Source organism: Eschrichtius robustus, chromosome 12 (genome assembly GCF_028021215.1).
Source record: "Eschrichtius robustus isolate mEscRob2 chromosome 12, mEscRob2.pri, whole genome shotgun sequence".
NCBI lineage: Eukaryota > Metazoa > Chordata > Mammalia > Artiodactyla > Eschrichtiidae > Eschrichtius > Eschrichtius robustus.
In genome coordinates, this window is record NC_090835.1 from 37912633 (window position 1) to 37934638 (window position 22006).

The following is a 22006-nucleotide window of genomic DNA, read 5'->3' on the forward strand; positions in this document are numbered from 1 at the left end:
CAAAGCAGGTGTGTTAATGAGTGTGCTCTCTCTATGGACAACTGAGGTCAGTCCTCGGTTGAGAGATAGTGTAGAACACACATCAGGGTTGTCCTACCCGAGAGGTAAGGAAGCTGGGATGTGTATCCACCAACTCCCACTCTTCACTGGCTTAGGGCTGCTCCAGGGGGTGAACTCCCTGCCCATTTCACCTACCAAGCTGGCCTTTGCCATAGAGAAAGCCTCAAGCTGAGCACTGCAACTGCTGTGTGGGAACCTGAGTGGGAAGGGATATGCTCCATGTGAGCAGGGCCTTATCTGAATACTGCCCATGCCCAGTGCCTGGCACAGTGCCGAGCAGACAGTGATCAAATGCATGCCACACGGGCCAAGGATAAGGACCTGTTTACTTGCCTCTGTTCTCCACTAGGCCATGAACTCCTTATGGGCAGTGTCTCTGTCAATTTTTCCTTCATACTCTAGCACCAAGGGTAGGCCTGACAATTAACCTTAGGCTCCCAGTTAGGGGTGTAGGGGAGTGAGGGGATAGCCAGGCAGTGATGGGGCTCAGTGCCGCATGGGGCAAAGGCAGACTCCCTGCCTGCCTCCTGAGACCAAGTGGAAGGGAAGAGCTCTGGAAAGGAGCAGACAGCTCTGTCCAGGGCCATTTAATGAAAGGGCGGCACCCAACAAATCTGAGGTTTCTCTACTCTTTGTTCAACCCCCACCCTCCACCCCACCAAACACAGGCCTAGCCCCCAGTTGAGGGGTACTCAGGGTGTGGGGGAATAAACAAAAGCTGGAATGGTAAACTCCGAGGGATCAATCTTGCCGAGAGTACAGTGCTCCAGGCTTCTGGGCCTTCAGGGAAGGAGCAGAGTTGGGGGCAGATGGTGAGGCCTAGCAGAGGTTCGGTTTCCTCTCCTAGCTCCAGGGCCCACCCCAGGGCCTGGCAAAGTCTGGAGGGCTGGGCTGGCCTGGGTGTGGCTTCCACTGTCTCAGCCTCTAAGGACCCTTCACACCCAGCCTAGGGCTCTAGGGGTCAATTTTATGTTTAGTAGGTGGGTGCAAAATGGGTGGGAGTGAGGGGGACAGAGGCTGAGGGAGGCTAGAGGCAGGGGAAAGTTCCAGGGGGGTCAAAGAAGGTATAGAAACCATTTAAACAGAATTTGGAAGTTTGGATTTTATTTGCGGAATCAGAGAGAGATAGACAGAGATTGAGAGAGAGAGGGCATTCCAGGCAGCTTGGACAGCCCAAGCAAAGGTGTAGTGTGGGGGAAATTCCTAGAAATGGCAAGGCTTGGGAGGACCCTGTGGTTGGTCCCTAGGTGGGTTTTCTGGGAGAATCAACCCAGAGTTTGATGCAGTGTGGTCATCAGGGATTGCCAAGCCCCAAACGCCAGGCCAGAAAGGTCAGGGATGTGGACGGGTGCCTAGGTCTGGCCCATTCCCCTCCCAGATCTCCCCTAACTTGCTGTGTGACCCTGGGCAAGTCGTGGGCCCTCTCTGGGCTTCAGCTTTCTTTTCCAAGAAATGGGGGCATAGTACTCAAGCTCCCATGAGCTCCCATAACTCAAGAGACAGTAGTTGGGCCTCCAAGACAGGGTGATACCTCATAAGAACCTCAGTCACCCCTTCTCCAAGTATGGAAGACAGCCTCGGCCCTCAGCAACCTGGGGCCCCTCACAGAGGCCACACACACAAGGTCCTGACCTGGTTCCCAGAGCCTGGCGCTCCCCCATCCAATGGAAGCCCTGTGTGGACACACCTGTGATCATGGACATGGACCCACATGCTCAAGTCCCACACCTGTGCACATGCACATATCTATGGGTACCTGTGTAGGGGTGTGCAGGTCTCTATGATGGGCATGTGTGATGTGGCCTGGCTCCCTACTGCTGACCAGAACAAGCCTAAGGACACAGCCAGTCATGAGGGGCCTGTCAGGAGGAGTCCATGTCCAAATCCATGAGTTCCTCAAGGACAGGGCCCCATCTGAACCACCCCACCTGGCTTACAGTTGGTGCTCAATGCTTGTAGGTGAACAGTGGGGCTGGGGATGGGGGAGAGACAGGACACTAAGGACCTCAGTCACCCATTCTCCAAGCTTGGGAGGTAGCTTCAGGCCTCAGCAAGTCAGGGTCCCTCACAGATACTGGCAGGAAAAGAGGACTTGTCCAGATGCTGTGTCCTCACATGACTCTGAATTCCACCCCACCCAGATGGCCCCAAAGGAGGCAGAGGTGCTGGGCTCTTGGCTATGACTCAGCGGAAGGAAGACAGGAAGGGGGGTTCGTGGTGCTGGGGCCCTAGGGTTTTGCTTCTCATTTCTCTCTTCCTAAAGCATAGCAAGTTCCCAGAAATGAAGGTACAGAAACCCCAGGCTCTCAGGGGCACTGGGTTCCCCAGTCCTCCCACCCCTGGAGATCCCACATAGGGCCTGGGGAAGCCCCTAGTCCCTGTCCCCTCCTTGGGACCTTCTTCCCTGCCCCAGAACCAGGGACTGAGTACCTGGAAGGTCCACACCAGAGCCAGGAGGGAGTCGTGGACTCCTCAGACTTTTCAGAAGTATGTGGCCCAGATTCACTTGCTGAGACAGATGCTGAGTGAGAGGAGGCACTGGAACCTCCTGGACAGGTAGGGGTGGAGCAGTCAGGGTGGGCTTCCCAGGAGAGACAGAGGCTGCCCTCACCAAGAACCTGAGTGAGGGCATCCTCAGATACCCCATGTGAGTTCCTTCTTTCTCCTTCCCCTCCCTTCCCGTCCTCCTTTCCTTTTTTCCCCTCTCTCTTTCCCTCTTTCTTTCGTTCATATTTTTAACTATTGGAAAAAGCCCAGTTTAAAAAAGCACACACACACTCAAATGGGCACAACACCAAACTATGATACGTTAGAATCCTACCCATGTGTCCAGAGAACCAGGTTTGGGCTGAGCTGGACATAAGCCTTCTCCTGCTGTCCCTGCAAACGAAAGAGACTGCAAGGGGCCCTTCAGAAACATGTTACCATTTGTAACCACTTATCGGTGAGAATCACTTGGTGGGGTCATTTGGTCCTGTGCCACCAAAACCAAACACTGAAAGACACTGAACGCTGAGGCTGACATAAGACTGCAACTCCCATCCTAGCCCCCAGTTCAAACGTCAGTGCTCATCGCTGTTCACCTTGATGGACTTAATGCTAAGAAGGTGTTGAGAATTTGAACTTATAAAATACATTTATGTTTAAAATGATGCTTTTATCTTTTAAAAACTACATAGTTGAGTTCCACGTGAAACTTGGTTTGAAAGAACAAACTCTACAGCTCTAGGGCTCTGGGCAGGAGGGCTGGGCAGAATGACAAGAGACAGAGGATTTCTGTGCAAGCAGAGAGAGTGGGGAGCCCTGGTCAGTTCTTGAGCTGTGGAATGCCTTCAAGAAGGGTTTTAGGCACATCCACCTGCACCCTCTCTCCCAGAACCTCCCAGGCCTGGGGACCTGAAATGTTCCGCCTGATATGGCAGGCTTTACACCTCCTTATGCTGAGAGGGGACTCACTTTCCTCACCCACCTGTCAGCAGGGAACCAGAGTCTGGGTGTCTGTCAGTCCCACCCCACATCCGGAGTACATCAGAGCCTCCTTTCAGCAGCAGCCACTTTCACTGCCCTCCCCTCCCCCATGGGCTCCTCTGCTGTGGGGTGTGAAAGTTTGGCACCAGGGGCAGCTGGGAGGGGAGGAAGCTCACTCCACATCTGGTGCTTTCTGTTTGACTCACCACTTTCCTCTTTGCCCTGGAAGCCCATGTCAGCCCTGGGGGCACCCCAGCTGGGTATCGGGGGCCCGGGCTGCAGCTGGCCTCTGTGGCCTGCTCACTCCCCTTCCAGCTGGGATGTCAGAGGACTGGGTTCAAAGCCCAGCATAGCTACTTCCTGCTTGTGTGATGTTGCACCAGTTAAGTCTCAGTTGCTTCATCTGTCTAGTGGGCCAAGGAAGGCTCCCCTCATGTGCAGACTGAGGATTTATGACAACGTGTGTGTAGCACGGGGCACCATTACACATGGAGATGCCCAGTTACTGTTGTTGACAGAGCTCAGGCCTGGGAGGGTGGTCTTCACAACTCCATCTAAAGGGCTGCCTCTAGGTTATGTCCCCACATGGTCACATTTGGATCTCCAGACACCCCTGCCCACTGCCCCTGACACTGCCTATGGGATGGCCTGAGGGCACCCCACTCTCTCAAGCTGTCTCTAGTACCCCAGTGCCCAGTTCAGGGTGGCTCCAGGGCCCCCAGGTTCCAGTCAGAGCCCTGGGCCCTATCGTGGTCCTGGCCACCCCCCACCCTACATCCAATCCCTCAGCAATGGTTGTGAGTTGGTTCTGTTCCAGAAGGCCTATTGCTATATACCACTGCTATAGCCCCTAGCAGCTTCTAGATCCTGGCCCAGTTGCAGCCTCCTACCCCAGTCCCCTCTTCCTGGCAGCTAGAGAATATCCTCAATGCCTACCTGACCCTGTAACTCACCCTGAGACCCTTAATTTAGGCTCTGGTACCCAGCAATGCATTCAGAGCTCATCCAAAGGCACCCACCACGACCACCACCTCGCCACAACACAGTCCTCTCCATGTGCCTTCAGGCATCCAGGCTTTTGCCCAGACTGTCCTCACTCTGGGCCTGCTCTATCCCTGTCCTGCACCCTACCCTCTTCAAGCCAGGTGTGATGACCAAGGCCTCAGGCCCTGGGTCATTCGGCTTGCACTGGAATCCCAGTTCAGCCAGCATATAAGCAGGTTCCTTAGCCTTTCCCAGTTTTAGTTTCCTCATCTGTAAAATGGGAGGGTTCACTGACTTTGCCTTATGGGATGTCTTGAGAGTGAATAAGATAATCCCAGAAGCACTTGGTTCAGGGTGCACCATTCAATCTCCGTATTTTACAAGCTCTTCTGACTGGTGTCATCTACCCAGGGCCTGGCACATAGTAAGGCTTGGGAGACAGAGGCCTGAGCCTATGCTGCACACACCCCAGGAGAAGGGCCCACCAGGGTAGGCACTGGGCTTCTGGAAAGCCCTCTGGGAACAACCCCGGCAACCCCTGTTCCTGCTCTGAGGATCCACAGGCCCAGGTGGACCTCTGCACTAAGCTCTGCAGGGGGCAGCCCAGGACCTAGCTATGCTGACCTCAGTCTCTGACCAGTCAAATGGGCACCAATGGTGGCCTCACCCTCCCTTCCAATCCAGCGGTGAGACCTGATCCGTGACTGCACCCTGCTGAGCCTTGGTTTCCTCATCACGGAGATGATTAAAAACCCAGTCTGTGGGGTTGTGTGAGGATTAACACCAATAAATGTAAAGCAGCTGCTTGGCGCCCAGTGCCCAGCAGGAGCTCAAGAAATGATGGCAAGGAGATGGAGGAGGAGGAGGAGGAAGGCCCAGGGGGCTGCCCAGATACTTCACTCAGCTGCAGGGTCTGAGGGCAAACAAGGCCCAAGCAGCTCTAGCTCGGGGTTCACTCTACTCGCCCACGTAGCTTGGCCTCACACTGACTCCCAGGAATGGCAGACAGGACTATTCCTGGAAAGCAAGGCAGGTTGGGGGTCTGCAGCTGATAAATGGCTGGAGGCTGGGAGGCAGAGAAGAGACCTGGGTTTGAGCCCCAGCCCTGGTCTGCTGAGCCTTAATGTTCTCATTTGCACACAAGGATCTTTGTGGGTGCTTCAAGTCCCAATAACCTGCTCCTGGGGCTCAGTAGGCTGGGAGACCTGACCCCTCCATTCCCCTAGATGCATGCCCCAGGAGAGGGCTATAGACGCAGCACAGCAGGGGACAAGACAGTGGCATCCCTTGCTCTGAAAGGCAAAGTCTCTGAGAGAGACCCCAGCCTCTGAGAAGGAGCAACCAGACAAGGCCTGCCTTCTGCTGGGCAGAGCTGCTCTGAGCCACCTCACCCTCTCCGCTCAGTCATGGCCAGGGCCAGGTGGAAGCCAGCTCAGTCCAGGGCTCCCAGTGAGGCTGAGGTAAGCTTCCCTTGCCTCTCCTACTCTGTGAACTGTAAAACTGGCCTTTCCCCACCGTTTCCCTATAGGATGATTGAGAGGAGTGTCTTGGAAGGGGAGTGGTCCCAGAATTTGAAGCTCTTACACATTGGATTCCTGGCTATGAGGCCAAAGATGCTAAAGGTTCCTTGGCAGGGTGCATAACCAGTTCTCTCAGGGAGGGATGCAAAGAGGAACCCCTGCTCTCCTCACAACTACCATCAGGGCTTCAAATGAGACCCAGATCTGCCTGCACACCCAAGGCTGTAGTTGGGCTAATGTGGCTGACATCAGGGATAGGGTTGAAGGTTCCAGGTAGCCACTTCAGCTCTGGGGATCATGAAGCTGAGAATCCTAGGAATGACCCACTTCTAGCCCAGCCACACAGCCCAGCACAGGCTTGTAGCACGAGCTGGGCACTGCCTGGAGGCTGGAAGGAGCCAAACCTCCATGGCTTACACGGAGGGATCATCCTGGAGTCAGGGGCTGCTGCGCTCATTTCAGGCACAGTACCTGCTCACCCTCACACCCTGTTCATTATCACACACTCCAGGGGTGCTGGGTCAGCCACGTGACTCCATGGGAGTCAGGACCAGGCTCGGATCCAGTCTCTGAGGTCCCCTCTGAGGGCCTGGGTGGCCCCCATACCACTGGAGATGGACCATGGAGGCCAGCTTTGCTCTCTCTCCCTGACCCCAGCTCCATTCCCCACAGCTCCCAGTGCCTGGGCCAGTTTCTCTGGGTCCCACCCTGGGCAGTCTTCTAGTCTCTCACTCCAAGAAAGGGCCAGCTCTAGGGAGCCTGGGCAGCTCAGGTCTCCAGGTTGTGAAGGGTTTCCCACCCCCATCCCCACCCACCTCACTGTTCAGAGGAAAAGTGTTCAAGGCAATCTATCATGCACCTCAAAATCTTTCAATCTCTGCCCATTTCCAAATTCCAATTCCAAAGCCACTTCCATTTTTAGGTATTTGTTAGAGCAGCACTTCACTTCGGGTACCAAAATCCGTAATAGTGTCCTATTGCTGCTACAACAAAATGACCACAAATTTAGTGTTTTTAAACAACACAAATGTATCATCTCACAGTTCTGGAAGTCAGAAATCCAAAATCAGTTTTAAGAGGCTAAAATCAAGATATTGGCAAGCTGGCATTCTTTCTTAAGGCTCTAGGGGAGAATCCATTCCCTTGCCTCTTCCAGCTTCTAGAGGTCGTCTGTATTCCGTGGCTCATGGTCCTTCCTCCAGCAATGGCATCACTTTGACCTCTGCTTCCACCGTCACATCCCCTTCTCTGACACTCCTGCCTCCCTCTCATAAGGACCCTTGTGATTATATTCAGCCCACCTGAATAACCCAGGATAATCTTTCCATCTCAAAATCCTTAAATCTGCAAAGTTCCTTTTGCCATGTAAGGTAACAAATTCACAGGTTTATGGGATTAGGACGTGGGCATCTTTGGGGCCATTATTCTACCTACTACAGGAGGGGGAAGATTGCTTTACCAGTCCCAATCCCCGCCCAGATGGCCTGTCCTAGGACTGGGGGGGTCATGAGGGGGGATCAGGCTGCTGTTCTGGCCAGTGCTGGCTGGGGGCTGGCTGGGGGCTGGCTGGGGTCTGGCCGGGGCCCAGAGCTCCAGGAAACCTGGCGCCTGCCCCTGCTGCAGACAGGACAGCCTGTACTCGGCGTGGCCACTGTGCAGAGATCAGGTGCACTGTAGCCCAAGAAGTGGCTATGGCTCAACTTGAACAGCTGCCTGGCTCGGGTGGGAGGCTAAGCCCTTGTAGCTTCTTCTCCCTGCTGACCAGAATATGCGAGAGCTGCTGTCAGGTACGATGTGAGCCACATGGGAAATTCCAGCTCCATTCTAGAAAACGCATACTGTTGGCTTACTGGTGGACATTTACTGAGCTTAGGGTATGCTAGACCCACATGGGACCCCAGAGAGAAGACAGAGACAGGAAGGCTTCCAAATGCATGAGACAGAATGTCATTGCTACTGGGAGAAGTGGGCTAGGGTCTGGTGGGGAGAACCCAGAGGTCAGATGGGTGTTCCAGAGGAGAGAGCATTTGTGTTGGAGCCTGAAGGAGAGGATTATCTGGACTACAAGTGGTGGGCAAGAGCATTTCTGATGAATGCACAGCCTGGGCAAAGGGAAGGAGGGGTGTTTGAGGAATGGAGAGTTCTGCAGGGAAGTTGGAGTCTAGGGCAGTGGAAGAAAGAATCCAAAGATGGATGGGAAGGGACATGCTGGCCTGCAGAGGTTAAAGCAGTTCTCAAAGCCAGTCAGCAGTGGAATACTTTGTTCTAATGGAAGCTTACTCAGAGCACTGATGAGGCTTTGGGAGGGCTCCCCAAGACCCTTCCCATAGTCATCCTCCCCTACCTCTTCAGATCTGGACTCTGCAGGACACGGAGACCACATTCAGGTCATGGGGAGCCAGCCAAGGATTTAGAGAAGGGATTGGGAGAAGTTAATGGCCCAGGGTCCAGGTGGGGTTAGGGGAGAGCAGAAAGGGTACATGTCAATAAAGCAGCTAGATGGGCCCAAAGGAAAGAGCCATGGGCAGCTGGGAAAAGCATACAACTTGAGGCAAAGTGTCAGTTTCCTCAACTGTCAGAAGAGGAGATGTAATTGCTCTTCCAGAGTACATCCATCAGGGACTCCTATACCCTCTGCCCACGCTTGGGGCTCCAGCTGACAGAGGCTGGGTGGACAGCAGGCACATCCCTCAAGACCTCAGGGGCCTGTAGAGCCTGGACTCCACCATCAGCCCCACATCCTCCTGTTGTTGTCTCCTGGGCTCCATGACACATGCTAAAGGAGGCAGCTCATCTCTGCTCTGGCCCCAGTAAGGAAAGAGGAGACAGGCAGGTGAGACTGGCTTTCCCTGGGCTGGAGCCACAGGCTGCTCTGGCCTGGACCTTGGGGCACTCAGGCCCTGGTGAAGAAGGAAAGGAGGGACTGAGGGGAGATCTGGCTGCCAGGCTACCAGCCTCTTGGTGGCTCCATCTCCAGAGGGCAGAGAGAAGTCAAGAGCCCGAGACTGAAATCCCTGCCTTCCCTTCTTTCCAGACTGCCATGTCTCTGCCTGACTCGTGTTGGTGCCAACCACAAGACACACACATGAGGGTACAGGGTCCTCCTTATGTCTGCCCTCCAAGGCAAGCAGTGAAAACGGTCACAGTGCCCCATGAAAGGTGCAACCCATGGTCTCTTCAAAATCATCATATTAAGATAAAGAAAGCACTTGGTCCCATTTCTCAGACTTAGAAGCCAAGGCTGACAGAGTTGAAGTCATCTACCCAAGGACATACCCTAGTGAGGGGCAGATGCCAGGATCTGCACCCAGGCTGGTGTGGCTCCAACATTGGAGCTCAACGTCCAAGTCCCAGTCAAGCCAGTGGCTGCAGGCTTGAAGCCTGGCCCTGCCAGTCCACTTGGCCTGCACCTCTTTCGCAGGGGAGTCAGGCCTCATGGGAGGAAGTTGTCCCCAAGGGTGTCTCCTGCTTCAGTGACCCCAACTACGCCTACACTGTCACTCCCCATTATTATGTACTATTGGGGAGCTATATCCACATGCTTGCCAAGGCCCTTCCTCAGTAACGGGCCTGAAGCCAGGAGGGTAAGACCATCAGGGAAGCCATCAGTGGTTGAGGTGTGGGACAAGGAGGCAACAGACTGCTAGGTCAGGGCAGCTACCCTGAGATGCTGCGAAGAGAGCAAGAGCCCAAGGACACAGGTAGGAGGAGAGGAAGGGCAATACTGGTGAGGCGGGCCGAGATCTGAGAGCGCACGGGGGCTCTGAAAGCCCACCCCACTTTTCCAGGTTCCTTTTGGAACAGCCATGGCTGGGAGTCCCTGGCTCCTCCTCAAAGGAAGCCATGGGCGGCCTGAGGTCCATGCAGCTGGGTCTGGGCAAGGAGCAGTATACGGTAGCCCTGGGAACTGCAATGTGGCCTCTGCTAAGGCAAATACAACCCCCAACCACAGCGAGGGAGTAGCTCAGGCCAGGTATGACTCCAGCAATACAGACTCCCCCAAGGCAGGGACCTAACTTCCTATCTCCGTTTGTCCTCCTCCCATCATGGGACCTCAGGCAGGCCATTTCTTCTCTTGTGGAGTCCCTGCCTGGGGAGTGGGCCCTTGAATACCAGCTACATACTTTACCTGACTGACTGAGAGTAAAATGAGGCTGCCATCTTGCACTGGCCTTGGAGCCAGAAGAGCCAGCTTCTCACAGGGAAGGGAGCTGCCCAAGGTCCCACTGCAAGACACAGCTCCAGAATCCAGCATCTTGGCTCCATCAGAGGATGCTGTCCACCAGACACACTGCCTCTGGCCACTGCATCACCAGGTCAGGCCCTTGAAAGTGCTGGGTTGGGGGGATGGGAGGGGAGACCAACAGAATGAGCTAGCCTAGTCTGCCATGTTCCTTGAGACCCACCCTGATGCAGGCTAGCACCAGCATCTGCCAACCTGGAGGTTTCCTGTCGCTGTGGACAGAAGGGCCTTTAGGCCTCCTGGCAGCCACAAGCCTGCAGACCAGAGCTAGGGTGGAGGTCAAAACCTGGTGCCCACTCTGTCTCAGCTTCTCACTCTCCCCAGCTCCAACCAGGGACAGATGGGTTTTCAGAAATCCCAAGGCTTGGAAGGAATGTTTTAGCTCAAAACTATGGGAATAAAAAGTAAACACAAGCCCTGTTCACCCCTCACTGGCTCAAGCTTTCAGTTAAATGAATGTGGACATGTGACCCCAGAACTGTGCAAGGCCCCTCAGCCCCATCCCCACCAGGAAGTAGGCTGCCATCCCCAAGCTCAAGCTCAGACGAGGTTCCTGCGCTCAGAGCTTAGGCCCAGTTAGGGGAGTGTGTGTTGAGTGCACCTGGGCCACTGAAGGGCTACGCCAGCCCTTGGGAGGGAGCTGATCAGTGCCAAGTACCTTGGCTTCCAAGGCCAGAAGGAGCAACCATGTGCCTTTCTCCACACTGCTCCCCACACCACCAGCTGGGGCCTGCCAGCCAGCCCCGCTAAGGCAGAAGGAAGCTCTTACCCCCAGCACTGCCTAGGGGCAAGGGGTCAGGGGACCCACAAATCACAATAACAAAACATTAGGTCACCACTTGCTGGTCTCTCGCCACTTTATTGGCCGTATCTCCCAACATCCCTAGAGCAATTCCACCCACAGAGACACAGCAACCTGCCTTGGCCACACTGACACGATGGGGCCAGACTGGGAATCCAGTCTGCTGAGCTCCTAAGCTGGATTGTGGGTGCTCTTGCTCTTTGCTGGCCCAGGAAGGACACCCCCGCCCTTGTGCCTACTCCCAAGTCTCCTAGAAATGTAGAGCATGGAGAATCACAGAGCCATGGGAAATGCCACAAACATCTGGGGTCTGGAAGGCACCATCCACCTCCCTCCAAGTAGCATTCCAGGTAGAAATGTCAGCCAGGCACTCTGGCAGGTTGGGGCCCTGGCCAGGCATCCACAGGGCAACCATGCTGTGGCCCACACCTCCTGATATGTAGGAACCGGGGCCTAAGGAGACAGGGACAAGGGGCCAGTTACTGCCTGGGCCCTGGGGAATGAGCAGGGGGTGGGAACCGCACGCTTGCCCCACAGCCAGAGCTGTGATAGTATGAGTGGAAGGACCAGCATGGCTGTGGGGACTGGGGGCAGGGTAGAGTCTCACCTCCCACAGAAGTCCCTGCGCACAGCCACAAGATTGAGGGACAGGTCAGGCTGGCTCTGAAGCCAGCTGCCGACGAGCTCTGGGTGTCTTGAGTCCACTTCCAAGAAGATGCTTCTAGGTGGGGGAGAAATGGGTCAGCTCAGCTGGGCAGGGCTGGACCTGCATTTCTGGGTTGTCCCAGCTGGGAGGGGTGGAGGCAGAATGACACCCAGGGCAGGCCCAGTACATACTGGGAGGGGAGGAGGCTGTTGAGGTCAGACTCAGGAGACACCCCATCCATACCCAGCGTCCTTCAGGAGCCGAGGTGCCAGGGCCAGGATGTGGGTAATGATGTCCATGCCCTCCTCCCCACCGTCCAGGGCTAGTGGATCTTCATAGCTGAAGGGGAAAACAGTGAGAGCTAAGGGCCTGGGATGGGGTATCTGAAAAGTATGGAGAAGCTGACCAGGACTTCCATAAAGAGGGCTCTGTGGAACTTACACTCTGGGCTGAGAAGAAAGTCTGAGGACCCCGAATGATGGCAGCTCCGATTCCCCTACCTCCTACATGCAGCCCCCTACCGGGCAGTGCTGGGCATGCTCAGCGAATCCCATTGACTGACTACCCCCAGGGCATGAGGGTCTCCCCACAACAAGGATGTTCCTATTCTTGGCTTGGGGAGGCCTAGAGCTGGCCCTGACCACTCCTGAGAGCCAGGAATTTGGAAGCCAGCACCCTGACACTCACTACCACTGCCTCATCCAGAGGCTGCTGGGCTACCCCTGGTTCTCAGGCCGTTTGAGAACAGGATGGCTCAGTGCAAAGCCTGGAGTAGAGTCTTAGTCCCAGCTTTCCTGCTAAGACCCCACACAACCTTGGACAAGGTCCCTTCCCTCTCTGGGCCTCAGTCTTCTGGAAAATGATGCACCCATCTGAGCACCTTCTATGTGTTGTACACTGTAGTCTGATATTTTAGTCATTAGCGAGTCCTCCCCATGGCCCAGCAAAGCTCTACCACTCCCCTTTCAGAGGCAGGAAACTGAGGCTCAGAGAGGTTCAGTGGTCTTAAGTGGGAAGGCAGATGCTGAACCAAAGTAGGTCTGTGGGTTCCAGAGTGAGCCTCTCTTTCAACACCACTGCCCCGTTCAGCCCCCCAGCCTCCCCATCCCTCCTGATAGTATGGTCCTCCAGGGCAGACCCATCCCATTAGGCCTTCTCAGGCCTGGCCTCTCTGGTCTACCCCACACCTGAGGATCTCAGGGGCCAGCTTCTCCATGTCCCGGTGGAAGACGTAGGGAGGGTTGCTGACGACCAGGTCCACAGGGCCCCAGGGTAGAAGATGTGCCCAGCTCCCCTCTGTGGTCAACGGGAACACAAAGCAGAGAATGGGAGGTAAAGGGTGGAAGCTCCACGCACTGTTATGTCCCTTGGGTAATCCCTCTCCCCAAGCCACAACTTAGGCCTATCTCTGGACCCAATAAACTAAACTTGTAGAGTAGTGTCCAGGGTCCCCAGCCAGCAGCCCGGCTGGGAGTGTGTATGCTCTGACACAGCAGTTCTCCCCCTGGAGTGTCCTTGCCTTCTCTTCTTCCTATCAAAAACCTCCTCAATAAGCAAGACTCAGATCAAGTGCCACTTTCAGGCAGCCGTCTCTGACTGCCTGACAAAGCAAGCGCCTCTGTTCTCTGCCGCCCCGCTGGCCTTGCCACACTCTGCCTCATAGCCAACATGGACTGAGTGTATGGAGGACAAGCCTGGCCTCAGTTGATTCCTAGTGGCTCTGTTTACTGGCCCCACCCTGTGCCAGGTATCACACTCCATGGAGAGGGCACATGAAGCTCAAGGATGCTGTGGGCATGTGATAGAGCCAGAGCTGGAGCCAGAACTCCAAAGGCACTCCGTAAAGGATGCAGCCAAGTCATGCTGTGCCTGGGCCAGGCGGGGGCGGGCAGACACTCAAGTATTTTGGTCCCAAAGCCTTTCTCTTGAGCTTCTGCTTACTTCTTGACAACAAACAAGCCCCAGTTAAATTAATTAATTATGGGGGATACGAAAGGTAAGAAAGATCCTGTGGCTGGTCCCTTCATGGGTCAGGTCAGCCCAGGAGGCAACAGGGACTTGCCTGTCCTCAGCAAGGATTGGGGGTGGGGAAGGGGGGGGTGTGTGTGTGTGTGGTGTGTGTGTGTGGTGTGTGTGTGTGGGGGGGTGTGTGTGGGGGGTGTGTGTGTGTGTGTGTGTGTGTGTGTGTAAGCCCTCCCTCCATCTCTGCAGAGTGATTCATCCACCCATCAGCATCTGGACCCAGGATCCCCACCCAGGGAAGATGGGTGGGGAAAGTACCTAAGGTCACATCGAAGGGGATGATCCGAATCCTGTCTTGCAACCGAAGCCTGGAGAGATAGGAAGGTAAAGGTGAGCATGGGGAGGGGGCGGGGGTGGGGACAGACTCCTACCCTTGGCTACAAAGAATGGGAGAATAAACCCTTCTTGGACCAGCAAGATACCTGGTGTCCACTGTCCATTTGTAACCCTGTGGGACCTACGCCAGGCCTCCCCCACTGCCTCCTCCTTCTTGGGGGTGGACATCGGCGGGTTTGATACCTGGATAGAGGTTGAGATCAGGCCCCAAAGTCTGACTCCCCCTACCCTGACCCTCTGCCCCCAAGCCCCCCTACCTCTGAGCATTCTCATGGGCCAGGCAGATGGCAGCTTCTCCCTTGTCCACAGCAATGACTCGGCTCTGCCCCAAGAACAAACAAAAGGTACATGGGAGACAGGGTGTTCGGAAAGGCCAGGCCTGGGGACCAGAGCCCTCTTCCAACCCTCTGCTAGAAGAGGAGGGAAATACTCAGTAGCTTTTCTTCCTCTGTGGCCAGGGTCTGGTCAGATGCAAGGGGATGGGACTTAAAGGCTGTGACCATGGTGGGCTGGGGCAGTTCTGTCTTCCTCCTATTTTCCGTCATTTCCTCTCAAGTAATTCTAGCAGAGTGGGTTGGGGAGGGATCAGCAGGAAGGACAGGAAGTGCCAGTCACAGTCCACCCAGGGTCGGGTGGAGGGATGCATAGGGGGCTCACCTGTGGGAGCTTGCTCAGCAGGCTGAGGGAAATGGCTCCTGATCCACAGCCCACCTCCAGGATGAGGGGGCCACCTTGAGCTCCCACCACATGGGGCCCTTGGGTCACCTCCTCCAGCACCCATTCAACCAGCTCCTACAAGGTAGATAGATCTTGATCAGAGTTGGTGCTTACCTGACCCCTGTGGGTCCTGGCACAGAGGCCCAAGCATAGTTAGCCCCTGTGTGAATGTAGAAGGGGGATGGTTAAAGCCAGACTGAACTTCGTTGTCAGCTGGGGCCATGGGCAGGTCACACTGCCTCTCCATGCCCCCGCTTCCCCATCTGTAAACTTGAGCACAGTTGAGAATAACCCACCTCATTGGGGGCAGGTGGAGATTAAACAGAAGCACATTCATGAAGCACTGATCTCATGCCTGGTACATGGTAAGTGTTCAGTAAGCCCCAGCTAATCCCTTTACAGATATCCTCTTGTTTTGTGCTCACAGCAATGTTAAGAATCATACTTAATGGTCCCTGGCCATCCCCTCTGTGCCTGGCCCTGCTTCTGGAGGTTTCCCTGTATTAATCTGTTAGACCCTCATGAGGAAAGTGAGGCCCAGGGGTCAAGAACCCGCTGGGAACCTGGCCTGCAGCTCATGGTGGCCAAGAATCAGGGGCCAATGTGTCCCCAGCTTCCTCACAGCCTCCCCAGAGAGGCTCCCAGGTCAAAGGGACAGGGAATTCCCTCCATGGAGGGGCAGGGGGATGACAGCCCTACCTGAGCCCCATATCTGAAGGGGACTGTGGCACACACAGGGCATGGGGTAAGTGGGCATGGCATGGGAAGAGGTGCCTAACTGCACCGTACCTGCTTTGGTGGCAGGGGGACACTTTCAGACACTGTCACTTTAGAAACAACAGAGTTTCAAGTCTCACCCACCCATCTGTCACCTGAAGACTGTGCATGGAAACCAATATAGGGTGAGGGTGGAGGGCCGCTGCTGCGCCTTGGCCAAAATCTTTCTGAACAGCAGTAGAGTGGGGGCCCAAGTAGCCAGGCATGGAGCAGGGAAAGGGCAGTGTGTCCCTTCTCAAAGGGACCTGCCCTTTGGATGAGGGCAGGAAAGGCCCCCCTAGAGGCTGAGGATTCCTGGGGTTCCAGGCGGGGCTGGCTCAGGGAACGAGGGGAGGAGTCAGGAAGTGGGTGTTTCCCTCATCTGAAAGAGATCTACTTCCTCCAGGCTCTCTCTACCATGACCTTCCTCACTATGGGCCTAAGGTCTAGGATGGGGTGTGCTTCTCCCACCAAACTGAATGCTCCATGCCGTGAAGACCAGGAATCTAACCCGTCATGGCGTGTCCCACAAGGGCAGGGCTTGGCCCACAGAGCGGCCTCTTGGCTACTTCCCAAGTGCTGGGCAAGCCCTCAGTGGCCACAGGAAGCTACCCTGAGCCTCAGACCCCCAGCTTCCCCCAAGCCCCAATGTCAACAGTTAGGCCCCGATAGAGCAGAGGGCTCCAGATCACTCAGACTCATTTTCCACATAAGCTGCTCAGTGCTGAGTCCCCAAAAGTATTTCATCCTTCATCCCAACCCGGGAGCAAAGTTCACCTGTCCCCAGGGCAGCAAGTCCAAGGCAGGTGGAACTTGGCCAGTGGGTCCAACCTTTTCTGTTCCAAGCCCCTTCTGCACCAAACAAGCTACTGCCTATGAGTGAGACAGCCCGTCTCCAGCCAGAGAGGGCTTCCCCTCACTCGTTCCCACCAGCCCTGTACCAGGCACTACTGGAGAACTGGAGTGCTGGCAGCAAGCTGCGCCCACAGCATTGGGACCAGCACAGAGCCAGCAGTCTAGGGCTGTGGCTGGGAGCCTGCGGTCACAGTGGTGAGGCCACATACTAAGTGGCCAGCTGGCCAGCTGAAACTTGTCAGGGGCATGAACTTCTCTTGGTTTCCTGACCACAGACAGACCTGCCTGGCTGGAGAATGACCCCTTAGTCAACCACACTGGCCAGCCACCTCAGAGAGACATCCTGACCTCAGAGACACACACCACATGTGTGAATGGCTACCCTGGGCAGGGCATGAAGATGAGAGACTGGGCCCCCACTGCCACCAGTGCCTCTTGGCCTCTCCCTTACCCTCCAGATCACGGGAAAGATCATCTTGGCTGTAGGACCACTTTGGGTTTTGCGGGGGGTGGGTAGGGATAGAGACCACTCCCAGCAAGTCCAGAAACTCTCTTCCTCACCTAGTAAAGAGCCTCCTCAGCCTAGAGTTGGTGGCTCCTTGGGGGAGGCTGAAAATCAAGCTGGTCACAGGCCCAGGGCACTTTTCCCAGGTGAACAAGGGGAGAATCCAAGAACACTGCAGGGTCGGAGCAGAGGGGAATGTGGGAAGGAGGCAAAGAGCAGGCAGCTGTTGGCTCTGCCTGGAGCCACTGCCTCAACGGGACTCCACACCCCTCAAGAGGCTGGCACAAGGCCTCAGCAGGACCTGAGTGCCATAAGGACCCTCATTAGGATTACATTCTGGATGAGGCAGCCCCAGGAAGGCAGCATTGCCTCCCTCAAGCTAATCACAGACAGGGCACTGAGCCTCCCACACCTCACAGAGCCTCACCTCGCCAAGCTGGGCAAGAATGGCTCACACTTCCAGCCTTAGTTTTCCCACTGTACACACTGCCAGGCCGGGGACTGAGCCACCTCCCCATCCCCAGAGAAAACCCAACTGGTCAGGCCACTCACCACCTACAACTTTGCATTTCAGAATTCTGCACCCATCATCAGAAACCACCCTTCAATGGATGGAGAGAACGCGAGCACCATGGTCCCTCCCCTGCACTAATTCTCCCCACTCCCCACCACAGGCCACGTCCTCTCAAGTTCTTGGTAAGGCACCCCCCAATGCGGCTTCACATTGGGGCAACCTGGCAAATTCTGAGAAATGTCTGTACAGTGAGGCGAGGACCTGGCCTCCCAACCGCAGCCTCCCTCCTCTCCCCCACCCCTTATAGCAGAGTTGCTCTCCTGGCCCAGACCCACCCAGGAAAGGGGGGGCCCCCACATGGGAGCCGGAAGTCCACACCCAACACTCAGAACCCTGGAACACATGGTTGGTGCCAGGTCAGCACTGAGGGGACTCAAAGGTCATCATGGTAGCTTCCCTCCCATGCCCTGACCCTTGGCAGCCTCAGGGGATGGTGAGTGACCTCCTGGCCAGAGGTCGCATGCTTGGAGGGGCCACAGGTTGGCCTCCCAAAAGTCTGCAGGTAGCAGGCTACATCCTGCTCTGGGTCTCTGCACCTATCCCAGCTCATCCAATCCCCGATGGTTCAGCCCCTTGTAAGGTATGGGGCCCTGACCCAGGAGACAGGATGTCTGAGTGCTGCCCCCATGCTCGCTGCCTTGGCAGCCCTGTGACTTCAGCAAGGTCTCAGACTCCCTACTGTTCCTGCCCTGACACTGGGCATTAAGGCAAGGACCTGGCCTCCCAACCACATGATGCAGGGGGCAAGTGGGGTCAGAGGGTTTCTTGGCTGAGGGAAAGAGGCTGGGAAAGTGAGAAGGGGCTCTGGGTCCCTGGCTGGGGCAGGTGGATGAGGCCTGATCTTTCCCAAGAATGTGTGTGCCTTTCTGGAAACACCCCTTCTCAGAATCTGGTGCCGTCTGGCTTGCCCACCAGCCCCCACCCACACACCCCTCCACCTGCTCTGCTCTCTCTGGCTCCCAGCCCTGCCACCTACAAGGTCATGGGGAAGCCCAAGAAGGGCCATAGAAAGCATTTCTCCCAAGACTAGGGTGTCTCACCTACAGACAGCACGCTGGGACCACACACTTCCCAGTACTAGTAATTTGAGAAACACAGGCGATTACCTGACTAGATAGTGAATGTAAAAGGTAAAAGGTCCCAACCAGTTCCCTAGTCTGGAGGCCCAATCCTCTCATCATCTGGGCCCAGAGGGGGCAGTGACCTACCCAAGGTCACAAAGCTGTACCAGGCTTCCAGATGTTCAGCTGGAGCCCTCTCCACTTCGCCCATGCCTCCTGAGGAAGAGGAGGGCACTTGTTTCCCATGGGTTGGGTAGGCTATGGGCCCATGGGACAGCTCCTAGCGAAATGACAGGAACTGGCTGAGTACTTGGTGGGCAGCACTAGTTGGGGCATCTTGAGCCACTGTCAGCCTAGGGGCTGGGGCAGTGGCTTGAGAAGTGAGGACAGTCAAGGAGGTGAGCAGGAGACCTCTTTCCTCTTGGCCCCACCTACTCAGCCAGCCAGGAAGGGCGCTGCCTCTAAAGGACAGCAGTCATGGGGCTCCAGCGCCCCCTGGTGGAAGTCTGGGACAAGACAGGTGCCCTGAACCCCCTTCATTCCCACCCTGCCCAGTCCTGATGGCACACCTACCTCTGTTTCTGGCCGAGGGATGAACACTGGGGGCGCCATCTTCAGACTGAGGCCCTGAAAGTCCCACTCACCAAGGATGTACTGCACAGGCATCCTGCAGAGGGGGCAGCAGGGTGATCATCAGTGCCAGCACCTGGACCAACAAGACTATGTCTGGGTTGGGATACCACTTGTGGCCAAAGGTGTCGGGTAGGGTCATGTCTCCTATGCCCCAGAACTCCTAGCCAAGACCTTCCTTCCCTCTCTTCTTCCTATTTACTACCATGACCCCTCTCTCATCACTCTCTCATCCCAACACCTCCCTAGTCCTTGGACACTTTCTTCCTCCCTGACCATGAACTTGGTGGAGCTGAAGGAAGCAGGACCCTGCCCCCCACACAGAGCCCTCTGGTTTGGCCCATGGTGCTCACCTTTGCAATCGGTAGCTACTCAGCTCCTGGACATACTGTAACTGCCAAGGGGTCAGGGGCTGGGTCCAAAGTCCTGGCCTCAGGCTCTGAAACTGCCCCAGAGAGAATGTGAGTGGCTGGCTCCCCTGACCCAGGTTTCTTTTGTAGACAATGCCAGTGGGTCCAACACTGGCCACCTTGGTGATCCCTGAACCCCTAGTGCCTGGCACACACTGTAATAGTTTGCTGGATGAATAAATAAGTATCTGCCTAACACATTCCTCCAGAAAAATCTCATCATTCTCAGCTCAGCACTCTCAGTGGAATGGAAAAGCCTGGATGTCTCTTCCCCAGAGTCCTCCCTCCCCCCACTTCCTGCCCTCTTGACAACACTGCACTTAACTGTTTTGGCTCCAAGGACATGAGCCACGATGTACTCACTGGATTCCCGGGCCTCAGGGATGCCCCTTTTCTCAAAGACCACTGTCCAGTGGCTGACTAGTTCTGTGGCATTCAACAACCGAGCCGGAGGCAGATGGGGTTGCTGTGAGCTGAAGGTGCAGCCCCAAATGCCTCCCCTCCACCCCAGGCCAGATAGGAGGGCCCTCAGCATTCTGCCCCGACGTTCCACATCTCAGGGAAAGGATCCCTTGAGTACTTCCCCAAGGTCCCCAAATCTTTCTAGTGATGTCAGCTGCTGAGGATGGTGGCTGGCTTCAGCTGGATGGAAATGGAGGTCACAGGCTCTGGCTCCTCAGCATGGCTCTGGTCCTCAGATGTGGCTGCCCTAGAATAGGGAAGGAGAACCAGGAGAGCAGCTGAGACTTGTGGGACCCACTCCTCTCTGACCTGTTGCCTGAGAGAGGGCATGCTCTTGCTCTGTCACCTCTTTGACTCCATTTTAGACCCTCACCCACCTATTTGAGTTTTCTTGTCTTGGTCAGTGACATTTTCTTCATGTTTTTGGCTCAAGTGATCTGAACCCATAGCTCAGTCCCTGCTAATAAATGGGCTGATGTGGATCAGGGCCCAGGCTTGGGGGTTGGACAGATCTATCTGACCCAGAGGGTGTGACCTTGGGAAAGTCATTATTTCTGTGTTTCAGTTTCCTCATCCATAAAACGGGGGAAATAACACAAACTCCACGGTGAGCAGTGCGTCGGTCAATGAATATCAAAGGCCTGGGAGCCAGCTCAACACATAGAGGAACTCAATTTTATATGCTCTTGACTAATATTACTAGGAAGAGGAGACTGCCCTTGCTTGGGAGCTTTGCTTTTGACATTTTGCATGCACTATCATTGATTTGTATGCTGAAAATCACCCCTCCACCCAATTTAACCCATAGTCCTAAACACCAGCATAAACTGCCAGGTAAAACATTGACAATTTTTGTTAATTTTATATGTAAGTTATCACAAACAAATTTAACTGAAGGTTTAAAACCAGTGGTCTCCTTTCCTCTTACAGAGACCAGGGTTCAAACTAGCCTTTACTGAACACCTGCTAGGTGCCACTCTTCAAAGACAGACAGAGAGGAAAATGACACTCCGAGACGGGAAGCAACTTGCCCAAAGTCACCCAGCTAGGAACTGTCCCAGTCAAGACACAACTCCTTCAGACTCCAGAAGCAGCTCTACCAGAGCGCCGCCCAGGGAGGAGCCGAGGCCTGAAGTCAGGGGCGCAGCTTCCCTCTCAGTTTCGCACCGCGAGGTCGCCTCTCCCCAAGCCTGTTTCTCCATCTGTACTACGGGGCTACAGACTTTTTAAGGAAGGCTGCCAGGGCTCTGACAAACTCGAGGTCTCGAGGGTGTTACGCATACCTGCCTGAAAAGCTTCCCCACTCGCCCGCCAGCCTGAAGAAACTGCCGCGGACTCTGCTCCCGGACATGCGTGACCCGCGGCAAGCTCCCTCCGACGCTCTGCTTCCGGGGTTGGCGCAACTGAGGAAGGGCTCGGGCGGACCCCGTCGCCCAGCTCCAGAGTTCCTAGAGCCGGTGTGTTCCACCTTGGAAGCCCCTGCGGCTAGTGGGGGACGTGAACGCCACGCCCCCTACGCCCGCAGGCCACTGGCGGGAAAGTGCGTGGTTGGGAGTAGGGTTGCTCCCCGGGGGCCTGGACCGGACGGTCTTCCTGAAGGTCGAGGCAGGGATAAGGCTCCAGCCTGCGGTGACTGCTCCGAGATGGCGTTTGGGTACCCGGCCGGCCGGTGTGTAGCCAGCCCGAACGGAGACATGTCACCAGTCGGCTCTGAGTTCGAGAGTTGGGGCGCGATGCCCAGGGACCTGGTCTAACGCAGGCTGTGTGCTGGTAGAGCGGCACATGGGCGGGTCCCAGTGTTGGGGGCGGGCACTAATTTGGGGGGTGGGACCCAGTGTCCAGGACCTGGGGTTCAGGTGGCAACTGGACCCCAGGGCCGCTCTTGACCCTCTAGCTCCCATTTTCGAGCAGGGAGCTCGAAACTGGAAGGAGTAGACCAGGGTTTGAATCCTGAC

General features: G+C 55.6%; 1 protein-coding gene across 8 annotated transcripts in view; it reads right to left on the reverse strand.

The window, feature by feature from the left end:
* HEMK1 (HemK methyltransferase family member 1) overlaps nucleotides 1-21794 on the reverse strand; it is a 34350-nt gene extending 12556 nt beyond the window's left edge. For 3 of the 8 annotated variants that reach the window (XR_011075736.1, XR_011075735.1, XR_011075737.1), the window contains exons 1-11: nucleotides 21335-21792; nucleotides 19915-20298; nucleotides 19533-19624; nucleotides 19123-19216; nucleotides 14739-14873; nucleotides 14339-14403; nucleotides 14004-14053; nucleotides 12911-13019; nucleotides 11967-12062; nucleotides 11685-11798; nucleotides 10162-10366 (exon numbers count right to left, since the gene is read on the reverse strand). Coding sequence is in view for 4 of the 8 variants with exons in the window: in XM_068558905.1 (XP_068415006.1) it covers nucleotides 11437-11530; nucleotides 11685-11798; nucleotides 11967-12062; nucleotides 12911-13019; nucleotides 14004-14053; nucleotides 14339-14403; nucleotides 14739-14873; nucleotides 19123-19216; nucleotides 19533-19624; nucleotides 19915-20124 (1059 nt within the window). In the remaining 4 variants the exon portion in view is untranslated. Of the gene's footprint in view, nucleotides 1-702; nucleotides 7787-10161; nucleotides 10367-11114; nucleotides 11531-11684; nucleotides 11799-11914; nucleotides 12063-12910; nucleotides 13020-14003; nucleotides 14054-14338; nucleotides 14404-14738; nucleotides 14874-19122; nucleotides 19217-19532; nucleotides 19625-19914; nucleotides 20299-21334 lie in introns of those variants that run through there. The other 5 variants (XR_011075738.1, XM_068558906.1, XM_068558905.1 and 2 more) reach the window with 5 other exon arrangements.
* Nucleotides 21795-22006: the final 212 nt, after the last annotated feature.